The 17,154-nt window shown below is 42.5% G+C and overlaps 1 protein-coding gene across 2 annotated transcripts in view; it reads left to right on the top strand.

Moving 5' to 3' along the window:
• Positions 1-363: 363 nt before the first annotated feature.
• Positions 364-17,154, top strand: part of LOC103543772 (granzyme B-like) — a 40,114-nt gene continuing 23,323 nt past the window's right edge. The window contains exons 1-2 of one of the 2 annotated variants that reach the window (XM_070627983.1): positions 7,517-7,652; positions 7,756-7,856. Coding sequence is in view for 1 of the 2 variants with exons in the window: in XM_070627994.1 (XP_070484095.1) it covers positions 379-433 (55 nt within the window). In the remaining variant the exon portion in view is untranslated. Of the gene's footprint in view, positions 434-7,516; positions 7,653-7,755; positions 7,857-17,154 lie in introns of those variants that run through there. The other variant, XM_070627994.1, reaches the window with a different exon arrangement.

The raw sequence follows: 17,154 nt of genomic DNA, 5'->3' as shown, positions 1-17,154 counted from the left end.
TATTCATGACTTCATCAGGATGGAAAAGGAACCAAGAGCTGAGAAATGAAGACATGCTAGATTCAGTCACTGAGGGGCTTTTGGAGTCCAGCTCCTCTGCTGGCTGCAGCACAGGCTTCACTTTCTTCTTCTTTCTTCTTGCTTTCACGTTGTGACTCAGCACTGGGAGTGCAAGTGTGGTTGATGACAGTGTTAGTGTCACCTAAGCCAAGCCAGAGAACTTCAACAAGCCACCTTGCAGATGACAAAAGAAAACCAGAGGAGCACAGGTCTAGGAGGTCTGTGAGCTCTTGAGCCACCCCTCCTGCCCTCCCCTTGGGGACTGTGTGTCTGGAAAGAAGTAATAACAGCAGCTCTGAAGGCAAAACTTCAGGAAGGATGCAGCCACTCCTGCTTCTGTTAGCATTTCTTCTGCCTCCTGAGGCTGAGACATGTGAGTGACCATCCCCATTCAGGAAACCCCAGCCCATCTCACAAAACCCTCTGGACTCCTCACCCTTCTGCCCAGCACAGTCAGGGATTTTCCTCAGTTTGCACCCAAGAACTTTCTTGATGCCAGCCTCTATCCCAAACCTACACTAATAATTCTGATGCTTCATAGACACTCACAAAGGATGGCAGGAAGGAAGGCTGTTCACTAGAAGGTTTAGTATGTAAGCCTCTCTCTTATCACCTAGGAAGTGGGTTGTTCATAGAAAGGCATCTGGCCGAGGACATGAAGCTACAAATCACAAGTAATTAAAATCCTTCACTCCAACCCAAGAAAGGGCAGTTCAGAAAAATCAGGTGCAGTAATGAGAGGTGTCCTGGACCCAGTTTAAGATTAAGTTTCATTTCCTGGTAACTTCACTCCCTCACCGCCACCGAGGAGAGAAGCCCAGGGAGCAGCTGATCTCTGAAGGGGCTGGATCACTGCATGCACGGCGCCCCGTTGCCATGGCTCTGCTGTGGTCCTGGGCAGCACATTTTCAGCCCCACCTCCCCCTGTTATCTCAGGCCTTCGGCTGCTCCACACAGTGTCCCCTCTCCAGGCCAATGACCTTCAATCCCACCAGCAAGATCCCCACCAAACCTAAGCCTAAAGCTAAGTGAAGGACATTCATTCATGCAGCCAAAAAATGTCTACTGAGATCCTAGGATGGGTTAGACCCTCGGACATGAGGATTTGAGGAAATCCAGCACAATAAGCTCAAGGATAGATTCTTAGATACGGGCACCAGTTGAGACATTAGCAGAGGCTCTGAGGGGTTAGGAGACTCACTGAGACAGAAGGCATAGCGGAGCCCTGTCCACGATCCTCTTGGCTCCACCATGGTGAAGACAGCTCTTATGTCTGCCATACATGGTCTGAAATAGGACAGGGATAACAAGCACAGTCCTCCCTTTTCTCACAAGAGGTTCTGAGGCTTGACATTCAGAAAAGGTTATTCTGCTGCAAGGAGAACCTGGGAGGACTCTCCCCTGGTGTCCGCAGGGCACCGTAGTCCCCACCCTCAATCACCACCTTCCAGAGCCTTCCCTCCTGAACACAGCCACTCCTAGACAGCACATCTTCCAGTCTTTTCTTTCAGAGGACATCATCGGAGGACATGAGGCCAAGCCCCACTCCCACCCCTACATCATGTTTGTTCAGTTTCTGCTTTAGAACAAAAAGAGGTGTCACGGTGTCCTTGTGCAAGAGGACTTTGTTCTGATGGCTGCTCACTGCCGGGGAAGGTGAGGGGCCGCAGAAAACTGACACCTCCTGAGACCCCTGCGGGGACCCCTGTCCTCTGCCCAGGGGCCACAGCCCAGGGGAGCTCCCTCAGTTCCTGGTAACTCAAGGCCATGTGAGCTCACGACAGGAGCCATCTGAGAGCATGACTGGTCCATGTTGAAAATGTCATAATTTTTACCAGAATATTTAACATTGTAGTGATTTAGATGTCACACAAGTTTATGAAGCAGGAGTTTTGTTCCAGGCATGTAGCTGGGAAATTTTCCACGTGACTAGTGCCTGCATGATTGACCAGTTTGACAATATTTCCTGTTCCAGATAAACACCCTAAACCTTAGATTACAATAAATAATATTGTGGGGTAGGAAGGCGGTTAACAATTATCCTTTGGGTCAATAAAAGTGAAGAGGAAAGTGGGCATGGATAAGAAGACTTGAAATAGAAGGCACTCCCTACCCCAGAGTGATAAATTTAACTTTTCTGTATCTCCCAGAGTAACATTTTGGGGAGTTCAGTCACACAGCCACACTGTCATGCAGAGAGGAGGTGAGTCCCCCGCCTACGAGTAGAAGGTCTGAGAGCAAGCTGCTCTGCTGCCTCCTCTCTGCCATGTGTTCCCAGGGCAGCCTCGTCTGTCAGATGCTGCTTCTGAGGCAGGTGCTGCCAACAGCGTGCTGCAGGTGGACTTCCTGACATCACCTTTGAAGTGGAGGGAGAAAGCTACATTACCATGGGCCGTGGGGGCCACAGGCCTGAGCAGGCCAGTCCTCCTTATGGTTTCTTTAGTATGCAGACTTTTTTTTTTCCACTTAGGCAAATAAATTAGTATTTTCCTTTTTGGTTTGTGCCCTTTGCATCTCATTAAGGAAACATCGCTACCTTACGAACAGAAGTATAGTCTACCTTTTCTTTTACACTTTCAAAAATTTGTTTCTTACATGCAGGTATCTAATAATCTTTAATTTCTATTTGGTGATGGTATGAGTTAGGGATGCAACTGAATTTTTCCCCACATGAATACCTGCTTGTTCAGCACCATTGATCAGGGTCCATCTTTTCTCTACTAATTTTTTAGGCTTCTGTAATCTATGGAGTCGAAATGTGAGAAAGGTTTTTCCTGAACTTTCTGCTCTCTTCCACCTGTCTTATTTATTTTTTCTTTATTATTATAATTTTTCTTTTTGATGAGTAAGATTGGCCCTGAGCTACAATCCATTGCCAACCTTCCACTTTTCACTTGAGGAAGATTGTCTTTGAACTAACATCTGTGCCAATCTTCCTCTGTTTTGTATGTAGGGCACTGTCACAGCATGCTTTGATGAACCGTGTATAGGTCTGAGTCTGGGGTCTGAACCCGTGAACCCCTCCCGGTGGAAGCAGAGTGTGCAAACTTCACTGTGCCACTGGGCCAGCCCGCCATTTTTTTAACCCTTGTATAAATACTGCACTGTCCTAATAACTATAGCCTTGTAACAAATATTGATATTTGGTAAGGTAAGCCCTCATCTTATTCTTATTCAATTTTTTCTCGGGTCTTCTAGGCCTTTTAATTTTATATTTAAGTTTTAAAAACAAGTTGTTAAGTTGCTTGAAACTCTCTTGGGCTTTTGATGAGAATGCTATTGCATCTGTGAGTTAATTCTGAGAGAAATGACATCTTTAGGAATATTGAATCATGTCATCCACAGGCAAAGTATATGTCACCATTTATTTTCCTTTTCTTTTTTTAAAAACATTTTCTCCAAAACATCCTCACACCTATTATTTATTCCTAAATATCTTGGAAATTTTGTTTCTAATGTAAACAAAATACTTTTTTAAAACTATATTTTATGATTATTTGTTATAGGTGTCTAGAACCTAATTGATTTTTTTTATATTTATTGTATATCCAGCAACATTGCTCAAGTCTCTTATTAGTTTGTAGACCCTATTAGATTGTCCAATGATTTTTTTTCACTACTAAATGACACATTGATATAAAGCATACCTTGGTGCTCACAATTGTCGACACACAGGTATAAAATTTAAAAACTGCAGCATTTGAAATATATCACCTCTCTTCGTTTCTATCAATTGATGTAATTTTGACTTGTGCCTGCCATACATTTGAGCTGGCAGGGAACTTAAATTAGTTAGCCATTCTTGAGACTAACTTCACACCAGGAGCATGTCATTTAGTTCCAGGGTCTGAAACACAGCCAAAGCCTGGGTCTTGGAGACCTCTCTCTGGTCACATGTCATCAGTACAGTCAGTTTGCTGCTGACACATGGCTCTCTCTGTGCAGTCTCCTCCCATCCCCTGGGTCTCTGCAGCGTTCACACCCATTAATGACTTCCTCTGGAAGGTGTGATAGAAGGGTGAATCCAAGAGAAGGCTTCATCAGAGCATCAGTGGCTATTCTGCAGCCAGAAAATCAGATTGGAAGTAAGACATTGTGATGGAGAGAGAGCAAACTAGTAAAAGGAAGAGCGAGGGAGGCAGAAGTCTTCAATTTTATCATACCATAGTCATACATCATAAGTAGAACTCCTCCAGTCATTAAAGGAAGGGATAAAAGGCGAAAGAGAAGTTGCCCTTTGAAAAATCTCTCCTAGAAACACTGTCAGTGACTTTCATGAGCTAGAATTGTGTCACCTGTAAACCTCTACATACAAATGAGTGGGAGGGTGAGTATGTGTAGCTGGGTACATTACCGCTCTGAGAAAAACTGGAGTTCTTCTGTGAGGAAGAAGGGAAGATGGATATGGGGCAGGTGACTAGCAATGTCAGCGACAAAAAAAGTCCCCCATTTTAAAATTGGGGGCACTGAGACTCACAGCCTTCTCCACAAATGTGAGCCAGGAAGTCCTTGGGACTGCTTAAGGGCTCATAATAAAACTCATCTCCTAAGGCAGGCAAGTATGGACTCTGAAGTAAAATTGCATGCTCAGATTTGCACCCTGTATGAAACGGGACACTGCTACAGTTTGGAGCTGTAAGAGGTGTTTTGGTGTGGTGGTTTTGTCACCAGGGAGGAGACTCATGTGTCTAGACCTGAGGTTGTGCACAGGAAGAAATCTGCCCACCCAACGCACCAAGTCCTCGGGTGGTGACAGCTGAAGAGTTAGTGGAAAATGCCACAAGGCTGTCATCTTACTTCTTCACCACAGTGTCTTAAACATCTCTAGTCTTATGGTGTCTCCCCAGCCAATGATAGACAGCCTGCTCTGAGACCACCAGGAGGTTGTTTTCATTGGGTGAGGGACATGGGGCAGAGATCTCTCTTGATTACTTGCCGGGGCAGAGTTGGCTGCTCCACCTTGGACTGCAGCAGGAGTTTTTTCCCTCAGAATCTCAGGAAGTAGGTCCAAGCAGTGGCAAGTTTCCATGGCCCTCAGACCCACCACCTCACCACCTTCTCCTTCATTCCTTGACCTGATGTTTCTTGTTAATGGCCTGGCCACCTGTGGGGGTCCAGGTGAGCTATGTAACCTTCTGTCTGAGACTTTTCTTTCCGAATTTAACTCTGAAAGCTGCTCAAGGATACTCTCAATGCAAGAAAATCACTCAAGACTAATCTCCCTCACGACCTCCCCTAGGAGGTGCAGGAGATCTGAACTTGTCCTGAGTTGAGGGCAGCTCTAAGAGGACCAGAAGACAGTCACCATGTGGCTGGTGCAGAGAAGGGTCAGGGGGGCTTGTAATTCACAAGGATACATGCAACACATTACGTTTTCCCCAAAGCAACTTTGACTTGGATGAAGATCTTCCATGTAGTGGGTGCACATTCTATAGTCAGGCAGCTAAGTGTGAATCCTGGTTCCACCACCAGCTAAAAACAACCATGGAAATGTTCCTTAACCTGGCTGTGCCTTGGTGTTCTCAACTGTAAAAGAATGATAAGAATGCTACAGCCTCTGGGATTGTTATAGGATTGAATGAGTTCAGATAAAGCACTTAAAATAGTACCTGATGAAGAATAGGTGCTCTATAAACATCATCTGCTCATCATTATCCCATTCCTATGGCACAAGGCCCTCAATAGCTCACAGCTCCCACCTCACTGAGGTGCTGATTCCCCCAGAGTTTCTCTAAGAAGAGAAAGCTGGACTGGACCAAAAAACAGAAGGGAGAGCTTGTTTGCTTCAGAAGGTAATACTCCCAATCCGTCAACCCATATCTCTTCTTCACACATTCAAGCACACTCCATATACAATCTCACGTACACAATCTCGATGGAGGCATGAGAGAAAATGGAGAAAAGGAAAGGAAAAAAAGAGGATTCAAAGGAAAGGGAGTCTTTTCACACAGGAGGAGTGCAGAATTTCTTCAGGATCACATTCCAGGGGAGGTGATGGTCGCCTTCTTTCTTCATGTCCCCTTTTCTCCACCTTGCTTTGCCCTAAAAAGATATCACTTTCCTCTCATGTGGATTATCTCTGATTAATGCTTTATTTATTTTCTACTGCTGTGTAACAAACTGCTACAAATTTAGCAACTTAAAATAACATCCATTTGTTATCTCATAGTTCTGTAGATCAGAAGTCTGGGCAGGCTTAGCTGGGTTCCTGCTCAAGGTCTCTGGAAGCCAAAGTCAAGATGTCAGGCAGGCTGGGCTCTCATCTGGAGTATCTGGAGGAGATCAGCTGCCAGGCTTATTCAGGATGTTGACAAGACTCAGTTACTGGCAGTTGTAGCACTGAGGGTCCCATCTCCTTGCTGGCTATTATCAAGGGGCAGCTCTCAGCTTCCAGAGGCTAGATCAGTCCTTGCCACATGGGACCCTCAATCTTTAAGCCAGGATCAAATCCTCCTCAGACTTGGAGTTTCCATAACTTAATCCTCTGTAACCAGCTAGAGACAAGTCTATGGTGTTGAAGGGCTCATGTGATTATGTTAGGCCCACCAAGATCATCTCTTTTATACCATACATAGTCATGGAAGTGATATCTCATTATATTCACGGATTCTAACCACACTCAAAGGCGAGGAGACGACACAAGGGTGAGAGTCACTGGCACTAATTTTAGGATTCTGCCTACCACAAGTGCTATGATTTTCAGCAGTAACAGTGACAGAGCTTTTAAATGAACTGAGGGAGAAAAATGGGGCAGGGATAGTTCAGGGTCATCTGAAGAGTTACATTTGGGAAATCTCCCTCCTGGGACATTAAACTTTTTCTATATCAAGTTCAAAATCACCTCAAGGGCACAGACACTCACGAAACATGAACACTAACCCAATTAGAAGGCACATGGGCCTTGATAGAAGCAAGAACAGGTTCCCGAGCAGGCAGAACTGTGAGCAGGCCCAGGGGGACATAAGCCAACACTCACCTGGTTCTGACCTGGGAGGTCATGACACAGAAGCCCCAGGCCTTAGAGATCATGAGATATCAGCAGAACGTCAGGACATCCAATAGACATTCAATGGGTTCAGAAAAGGAATATTTTCTTCTCCGTGAGCTTCGCTAGGAAATTTGAAGACTGGCTCAGCCTCCAATGGGAAGGAAAAGTCTAGGTCAGTGGGAGGCAAAGAGGAGGGACTTAATAGTTAGAGAAGAGACTAAACCCAGCGATCTGAGGCTGTCAACTGAGCATTCCAGCTGAGACCTTATCCACCAGTTGGAGGGGCCCAAGAGAAGGGTCAGTTCCCCTTTAGTAAAGAGCTGAATTCAGACACACCAGGACTTAGACATCTGAGCTACTCACATTGTAGACAGTAGCCAATATATTTACTAATTATAATAATGTATACAACAGATTTCAGCAAAGTGCCTCGTTCTAACTCAGCAAGCACATTTTGATAATTTTCTGACAGAAGGAAGTAAACGGTCTTGAAGAAGGAAGGAGCAGAGCTGTCAAGCTCAGCCAGAGGAGCTGGGCTTCCCTAGAAGGCTGCCCAGAGCAGCGGCTGCTCCACACGCCAGGTGTTTGCCCTTGGAGGCGGAAGGTGAGTCAGAACTCAGGGGCCCCAGCCCCTCCCTGCTTGTGTAGGGTCTGTTATCTCACTGGTCCTCACTATATTTTTCTTCTCCTGTTGTCTTTATTGTCAGAAGCAAATAATGGAAGAAAATGAAGAGCTTTTGTTCCCAGCCAGTGCAGTACTCAGGTTTAGAAACCACGGAGGAAGTCTGGACTCCATCTGAGCTAAACTGTGAGCTGCCTGGGTTTTGAAACAATGAGGGGAGCAGGAGTAAGCTGGTCATTCTTCGTTTTGTCTGTTTTTAAACTTTAAAAAAGTAGTTTATCCTATACCAGCACTCTGCAAACTGTTTATTATTTAACATTTAAAAAATTAATTGCATTCTTTTAAAAAGAAATATATTTGCTTGGTGTAAAATTTAGGTTTCAAAAGCATTAAAAAGTAAAACTACTCCTTTCACCTCTGACTCCTTAGTCATCCTGTTTCCCTCCCTGGAAGAAACAAATCAATGATATATTTTGGGGATTTTTCCATGTTGATACACGGAAGTATAATTCATTCATTTTAAGGGACGCATATATTCCAATGCATGCAATTAACACAATTTATTTATCCATTCTTAGGAAATTTAGGCTTTTTCCAATCTTTTGCTAATAGGAAAAGGTTGCAATGAGCATTCTGTGATGTGAATTTCTCTAGGGATGTGAGGATATATCCTTGAAGTGGAAAGGCTGGGTTAGAGAGTGTATGTACCTTCGCTTGTCTTGGAAATTGCTCAGTTGCTTCACAAAGTTATTGTTCCAGTTAACGCTGCCAACAATACTTAGTATTACAAAGCTTAATAATTTGTGTTAGTCTACTAGGTGTGAAGCGCTGAATCACTGTGGTTTTATTAGCATTGCCTGACCACGAAATCGTCTTTTCAAATATTTCTTAGCCATTCGAGTTTGCTCTTCTGTCAGTTGTTTGTTGTATCACTTTCACATTTACATTTCATTGTTTTCCTTAAGGATTTTCAAGACTTCTTGATATATTCTAGATGCTATTTTTCAACAGATCACTGTAAATATTGTCTCCCAATCCATAGTTGTTTTATGCATTACGCTGTTGCCTTTGGTTAAACAGAAGATTTGCATTTTCAAGTAGTCCAGTTTACTCGTTTCTGTCTATTGCCTTTGAATTCCACATATTTTCTGGAAAATAGAAGAAATTAACTTTTTTCAAAACTCCTCATTATTTCTCATAATGCTCGGGTACTCCAGAACCTCTGGGTGTGTGGTCATCTCAAGATAATTACTTGGACATATCAAAGAATACTTTCCATCTTCAACTGTACATTTGCAGGACTGGTAAATATGACTGCCTCAGGAAGGTCTTTCCTATCTCTTGAAAAGGGCAGGTTAACCTGTCATGTTCTCTTATAGTTGTTTTTCCTTCAGAGCACTTGCTGCCGTTCATAATCATATACGTGTATGCACACTTGGCTAAAGTATGACTCACCCCTTGAGATTAGAAACTAAATCTGTCAGTGCTACTGTCTGATTCCCTGGCCTTTGTAGAGTACCACACACAGAGAAAGTACCCAACGTATCTTTTCAAATGAGAGAATTGCCCGGACTTGGACATTCCATCTCCATCTCTTTTATATAAAACCTTTCACTTAGGGAGTTTTTCTCCAGTGGTCCTATGAGTTGGCCGGCTTCCCCATATCGGCTCAAACAATGGAAAGGTTCAGAATTTGCAGGAAGTTGCATCTCTATTTTTGCTCGAAGGCCCACCGTGGTTTTCTCTTTATGAGGTTACCTAGTGGCAAGTGTGAAGAATCAACAGCTCTTCCGACACAGCAGATCTTAGACGGGTGATTTGTGGTGACAGCAGACAACTGCAAGTTTATGGTTATTGGCTAATCAAAAGGAGTTCTCAGCCTTAATTCATCCCCCAAGCATTTTGCATTTTTGCAATGACAGATTTTCAGGGGACAATTTTATTCTTATTAAATTTAGGGCATTGAAAGTAGTGTCAAGGTTACATTATGACTGATTAGGCCACGTTGGAATGTCTGCCTTCCATCTGGATGCCATGGCACAGGGTTAGCACATATGCACCCCACTCACAATGCTCTATTGTCTGCCTGACACAGGTTTTCCTGAGTATATCATATACCGTCCTCTCCTGAGTCAGGCTAGAGCTTGCTTTGGAAGTGAGAATTCAGATGAGAATATTGCCGTGGCACATCAGGTGTGGGGCATACAGTCGTTTTATATAATGAAGGAAAGATGAGAATGGAAATCACTTAGGAAAGAGGAAGTTCACTGGAATTCCAAATGACAAAATTCCGTCTTTATATAAAAAGTGAATACCAAGATTACACAATTGGTCTTCACTTCTAGAATGTCACGTTCCTGGAAATGAAACTTAGTGGTGGAAGGTGGTGATTTACAAGAAGGGGGCTGCACATCACACCATCTAAAAGCCATCCAAAAAAGGCAAAGAAGATGAGAGCAAATGCCAGAAGTGAAATATCTATAGAGAAACAGAAAAAGTCATAGATCATGTTTTTGTTGCACGGATTGAAAAAAATGTGAAAATGTGCTAATTTTTGACTAGTCAGTTTTAAGAGATTCGTCCAAGCCTGGTACTCTGGAGATCCCAAGAAGCTCCTGGAAAGTCATTCTGCTTTCCAGCACTGATTCTTCAAGAGTCTTCTGAGTACCTACCAAATAATTTATAAACTATCACTTTGTTTCTCACCACTCTCTCCTTACTACTCCACATCCATCTCCTCTTAAAGTCCACATCTTCTCTGTTTTGCATCATGTCTTATCATCTCCATCATTTTTTACAACATTCAATAAAGCTCTCCATGTGCACTGCCCCCAAGGTTGTCATCAAGCAGCCACAGCGCACATCCAGTTATTCTTTGGTTGTTTTAGTCACTCTCTGGTTAGACAATCACACAACTGTAAAACAGGAAGAATGAAGTATGTGGAAGAGTGGAGGAAAATACAACCACTTTTGAGGCCAATAATTTTTTTCTGGTGACTTTGTAGGACTGAGCCCCAACTCTTCCTTTGTTACTAAAGTAATTGCTAATATAGACGTCTCATTTTCCCCACAAGATGCTTGCCTTCAGAAGGCCCAAGTAAACATCCTTCCCTCAGTGAGGCTGAGAATCTCAGAATGCTCTTTGTAAGGCTGCCATGCTGGCTTTACTCTACCTAACAAAGGAGTTAGGTGAAATTTCTGGTTCGTTTCCCAGTAAATCCTTGTAAAAGGAATAAGAAAAGGCCTTCCATCATAAACCCTGGTTAAGTGAGAGGGTAGAAATATCCCAATGCTGCAACAAGGGAATCCCATGTGAAGAAAAGATTGTAATGGAAGGATATCCAGGAGGATTATTTTGTTTGTAACTTATGAGAAGATGTCTTCTGAACTTGAACTTCCAGCTTGAGATACAAGGAAGAAATGCCAAAAATGCTACTTTCCCATTTTGTTCTGTTGTAAGTCCTATAGAAAGCACAGCCTGAAGCAAAGATTATGGTGGGAACCATTTATTTGGGTGGTGCAAGGCTGACAATGACAGTGCAGAAAAAGGATTAAGTCAAGGAAAGATTCCATGCAATGTGATATGTGACATTATCTCAGTTGGCCACTACTTCACAGCAAGCTGCTAAGAAAGAAAGCAAGTTTCTCAGCAAGCTTCATCAGAACATGGAAGTTCTCCAGAACAATTGCAAGGTGTGTCACAGGAGGAGAGGAGCATTCAATGTCTGAAACAAAATCTGAATTAATTGCTTGCTAAGAGAGAGCTGCATTTGTAAAGAACAGTGTCTCTGAACCAAGCAAGAGCAAATCTTGTATAGGATTTGGAAGTGTGAAATCCAGAAATTGGTGAGCTTTCAGCAGTGTGAATGTTTTGGCATTTGCTGTCTTTTCGTCTGTGGTACAATGGACATTGGGATGAGGTTGTAGCCGGCTGGCTGATATGATCTGGCTCCTCACTTGTCCTTCGGGGAACCAAGTTTCCCGCCTCATGGAACTTGCTGTTTCATTCAAGCCCAAAACTGGAGGGGCAACTAGTAGAGATGGGGCATCAACTGAGAGGAAGAAAGAAGAGAGAGAGAAAGAGAGACAGAGAGAGAGAGAGAAAGAGAGAGAGAAAGAGTGCACCCAGCTGGTTTAATCATGAAAGGAAAAGGGGCTTTATCAGTAAGTTAGAGAGTGACTGAGAGAGTCTGGTCCTGGCCAGTAAGGACGAAGGAACAAACTCTTCCTGGGGAGAGGGCCTAAAGGGGGTCATCCACAGGGAACAATATCCCAGAATAACTGGGAATATCACTTCTTCCTTCTCAGTTTTTCTTAAAAATGAACAGATCCTTTGAGCCCAAGCTGCTACCCCCACACTGTATCCAACAGTTTCTGACTCTTGTTGCCCAAAACCTGGAGAAGCCAAAGCTTTTTCCCCCTCCAGCTCAGTGAGGGACCATCACAAGGACCTCTCTCTCTCCTGGACCCACTACTTAGCAGTGGGTTGCAGGTGTGCCCTCTCAGGGCAGGAGAGGAGCTCGGCCTCTGTGCCCTGATGATCTTCCCTGAACAAGAGAACCCAGGGCCCCAAATATGGGAACAACAGGAGAGTCAGAGCACCAGGCCCAGGGAAGGGGCATTAAAGGTAGAAAAAGAGCCAGCAGGGCTCCTCCATTCCAGCCCAGCCCTGCTCCCTCCCTCAGATCTACTCTTCATATTCTCCCCCTTGAATCTCCATAGACTTCCTGAAAGGATCCCACTTGGGGTCATTCCCAGACTCAAGCCTGCCCAAGGGAAAGAGCTGGGAGAACACCAGAGTCGCACACTGCATGCAAAGCATCCGAGAGTGAAGGGCTTTCTCACAGTCTTGGGGAAAGGATGGAAACCTTGGTTATCTTACTAGACTAGGGGTTGGTTAAATGGTTTCTGTAGGTTTTACAGATACCATTTGTTAGACTCAGGAAATTTCTTTCTGTTTTGGTCTGATAACAGGTTATCTTTGTTATCATGAGTGGATGTTGATTTTTATCAAATGCCTTTCTGTCTAGTGAGATGATATGATTTTTCTCTTAGATCTGTTTGTGTGGCAAATTGCATTAGTCGATCTTTCTAAGTTTAAATGAGACCTACACTATTGGTATAAACTTCACTTGCCTGTGATGCTTTAACCTTTCTATGTATTGTTGGACTAGTTTTGAGAGTTGATATTGTTTAGGGTTTTGTGTCTATGAATCACGCATGAGGTTGACCTGTACTTTTCCTTTCTTATCCTGTTATTTGTGTCAAGGATATGCCAGCCTTATAGAACGAGATGGTAACATGCCTTCTTTTTCTCTTTTCTGGAAGCATTTGTAGATTAAAAGTTTTCCTTCCACGGGGTGGCTGGCCCCGTGGCCGAGTGGTTGAGTTTGTGTGCTCCACTGCGGCAGCCCAGGGTTTCGCCTGTTCAGATCCTGGGCGCGGACATGGCGCTGCTCATCAAGCCACACTGAGGCAGCGTCCCACATGCCACAACTGGAAGGACCCACAAGTAAACAATATACGGCTATGTTCCAGGGGTCTTTGGGGAGAAAAAGGAAAAATAAAATCTTTAAAAAAACAAAAAAAGTCTTTTTCCTTGAATTTTGGTAGAAATTAACAGTGAAGCCATCTAGGTCAGTTCCCTATGTGGAAAATATTTGATGGCTGATGCAATTTCTTTGATAGCTCCAGTATTACCTAAGGTGGCAATTCCTTCTCGAGAAAGTGTTAGGCAGTGATATTTCTATTTTGTCTAAAATTTAAAATGTGTTAGCATGAAGATCTTAATAAGATCCTTGGCTTATCTTTTAATGGTCTGCAGCTTTGTAAAAATATTCCCTTTTTAGTTCCCGATCTTAAACATTCGCACTTCCTCTCTTTTTTCATGATTAGTTTCTCCAGAGGCTTGTCAATTTTATCAGCCTTTTCAGATAATTAATATTTGCTTTATTAAATCTCTCTCGTGTGTTTTCCTACTATTTCATTAACTTCTGCTACTTATTATTTCTTCCTCCCGTTTCATTAAATTTATTCACTTATCAATTCCTACTTCCTTGGGTTATACGATCACCTCAATAATTTCAGTTTTTTCTAATATGTGAGTTTTAAGACTATAAATTTTTCTCTACATGCTTTAACTGCATTTTGCAATTTTTAATAAGTACTAATGTTGTTATTGTTCAACCAAAAACATGTTCTATTTCTTTTTAAATTTTATTTTGACCTATGGGTTATCTAAAAGTGTATTGCTTTTTTTCTAATATTATACGAATTTTTCCAGTTACCATTTTATTGATTTCTAGCTTGATTATGTTGTGGTCAGAAAACATTCCAAAGATTTGCATTTTTAGAGTTTCTCAAGATTAGCTTTAGGGCCCAATATATGAGCAATTTTGGCAAATGTTTTGTGTGTATTTTAAAAATTTCTTAACATTGGATGCAATGTTCTAAATCTGCTATTAGGTCCAGGTGGTTCCTTGTTTTCTTTAAATCATCTATATCCTTATGGAATTCTTTTATGGTCTACTCACTATAATAATTCTTGAGGTGATGGTAGGTTTATTTATCTCATTGGAGTTCTTCCAATTTTCGTTTTATAGATTTCCTGGCCATATAATAGGTGCATTAAAATGTAAAATCATTTTGTCTTCCCGATTAATTGATCTGTTTATCGTTGTGTAAGGACCCTATTTCTCTTCACAGACACTTTAGATTTGAAGTCACTTTTGTCTGGTATTGATACACCTACAATGGTTTTCTATGGTTACTGTCAATAATGGTAGATCCATTTCCTTTCTCTTACTTTCAACTTTTTAGACCTGTCTATTGCACAGAGCACATCTTTATGTTTGTTTTCACAGCTGCCTTGAGATTCTTTGAATTGTAGCTGGAGTATTCAGGATGCTTACATTTGACATAGTTATGGATATATTTGCTTTTAAGTCTGCTCTGACTTTATGTTTTGCGTTTCTCCCAACAATTCTATGGGTTTTTTCCCCTCTTCTTTCTTACCTTTTCTTGGATGGATTACTTTTTACCTTTCCTTTTTTCCCTTCTACTATGTGGAAGTTATGCATTGTTCATATTATTTTAGTGGTTACATAAAAGTACAGGATGTCTCCACAACTTCTCAAGGATTAAATTTAATCAGTAGGTTTACCCTTCTCCCTGAAAATGCAGGAAATGCAGGTCTTTTAATCTCATTTACCTTCTCCAACAATTTTGGATTTTAATTCTACCCTGTTTTGTTAACACATTAGAAATCGTGATTATCATTTTAAATAAACAATGTTCATTTTTCTTTAATAGTTTCTAGTTACTAGACTAGTTTTGTTTTTGCCATATTGTGCTCTAATAATTTCTTCACATATTTCTTCCACTTTATAATTCTCTAATGTGTTGTCTTCAATGTGCAAGCAAATCTACCCACTTTGTTTTTAATTTTGTTATATTGTCAGGACTAATTGCCCTGAAGTATTCAAGAGGGGTGGGGGTGAAAGCATTTAATGATTTTTCCAAATCGTTTTTCTTCCCTTTTGTGATGTTAAGAAGATGCTACCAACCACCCTGAACCAGACCAACCTATGACCTTGGCCTTATTTTAAGTGCTAACATCTCTCCAGGAGGACCTTAGGCCAACCTGCAGTATGTGGAAACCTGTTTTCCATCTGAGCCTGTACAGCCAAATACCCACCTCTCCCTTTCTTTTTTCCTTTTTTGAGGAAGATTAGTCCTGAGCTAACATCTGCCACCAATCCTGTTCTTTTTGCTGAGGAAGAGTGGCCCTGAGCTAACAGCAGTGCACATCTTCCTCTACTTTATATGTGGGATGCCTGCCACAGCATGGCTTGAGAAATGGTGCCATGTCTACACCCAGGATCGGAACCAGCAAAGCCCAGGCCACCAAGCAGAAGGTGTGAACTTAACCCCTGCACCACCAGGCCAGATCCATCCACCTCTCCCTTTTGAAACTCCCGGTCTTCATCTGAAATAAAAATCCCTGCTTCCCTTTGTGCGGGGATGCCATGACTCCAGAAATGATTCCTCATGGTCTCCCATTTGCTGCAAAGACGCCTTACTGTGTGAGTCAGCTCCTTCTGGTGGATAGTCTGATTTCACTTGCCAGGAGAAAACCCACTTTCGTTTTGGTAACAATTTCATTTTTTATATTTGGAAATTCTGTCTATTTCTTTATCCAATCAATAATGACACTTCATATTTTCCTGTTCCCTCCATTTTTAAGTTTGTATTATGTTATGTGCAAGATAATTCCAAAATCTCAAGCACGTAGTTGCTGATCTGTCCCCACTAAGAGTTATTTCTGCTGGCTCTCGTTGATGGGGTCACGTTTTCATGTGTTCTTTGGCATTTTGATTATGTGCAGCTTGATACTTTTTAAAAGATTTTGCATGTGTGGTTGGTAGGGGCTGAGGGTGGCAGGCTTCACAAAGCCTGGAATAAAGGTACCTTCTTCAGAGAGGATTTACAATGGCTTTGATGAGGATTTTAGGCTAGTTAATTTTAAAACTGCAGATGAGAAGCAGGCTCTGAGGAGTGGAATTTGCTTGCGCTTTGATGAGAGACAGTTGCATTTGTGAAGGAAATCTCCATGCCTCCCTCTCTGTGCCAGGAGGAAGAGGGGATGGCCTTATCTATGGAAACTCTTAATGGGGAAGGCAAGAACTTGAGTTGTTTACTGACAAATAAAAATGGCAAGGAATAGGCTATATTGGAGTATATGAGGAAGCCATTCTGTATAAACCTAATTCGGCCTGACCTGGTCTTTCCAAAAGGGCCTGACCGAGGCCATTGAGCATGCATTGTATATCTGCTTTAGATATTCCCTATGGCAAGAGCAAAGGCCCTTGAGATAAAGGTGCAATTTCCCTCCCCTTCCCAAAGTTGGCATTTCTTTAAGGATTAAGCATCTTTCCTTAGCCTAGAAACTGATTGCTGTGCTCACCTGTGACCCCCCAGCTTGAGACAATAGACTTGCTTCCTGCTGGGCCCACCAAGATAGCAGACTCACTACCTGCTGTGTCCATCAAGCTCTGTGCTGTCAGGGCAATCTTGTGACTATTGTGGGAGGGACATTTCAATCATATGTGAAACATCCTGTTTGGGGGTATATAACCACTCTGTACACCTCACTTCTTTGGTGCCCTTTCTTCCTTCGGGAAGAAAGGCCCTGGGCCATGGTCCTCAGATTTCAGCTCAGAAAAAACTCACCCAAATTTTCATTTATAGACTGACTATGGATTATTTTCATCGACATTACTGTCTGGCAACCTTATGTAACTGACCCCCCACAACATCCTCCTTTGTATTTAGCTGAAGATAATATTTAAGCAGTGACTTCTGCCATTTACTCAATCTGGTTTCATTCTTATCTAAAAGTTGTGGGACCACCCAATGGCCGGACCCTACCGGCACTGATACTATTTTAACTGTTTTACATCTTCTTTCCTTTGTCTTGCAAAGA

This window comes from Equus przewalskii, chromosome 1 (assembly GCF_037783145.1).
Source record: "Equus przewalskii isolate Varuska chromosome 1, EquPr2, whole genome shotgun sequence".
Taxonomy (NCBI): domain Eukaryota; kingdom Metazoa; phylum Chordata; class Mammalia; order Perissodactyla; family Equidae; genus Equus; species Equus przewalskii.
Note: the sequence above shows the minus strand (reverse complement) of the source record. Positions and strands in the feature narration are given on the sequence as shown.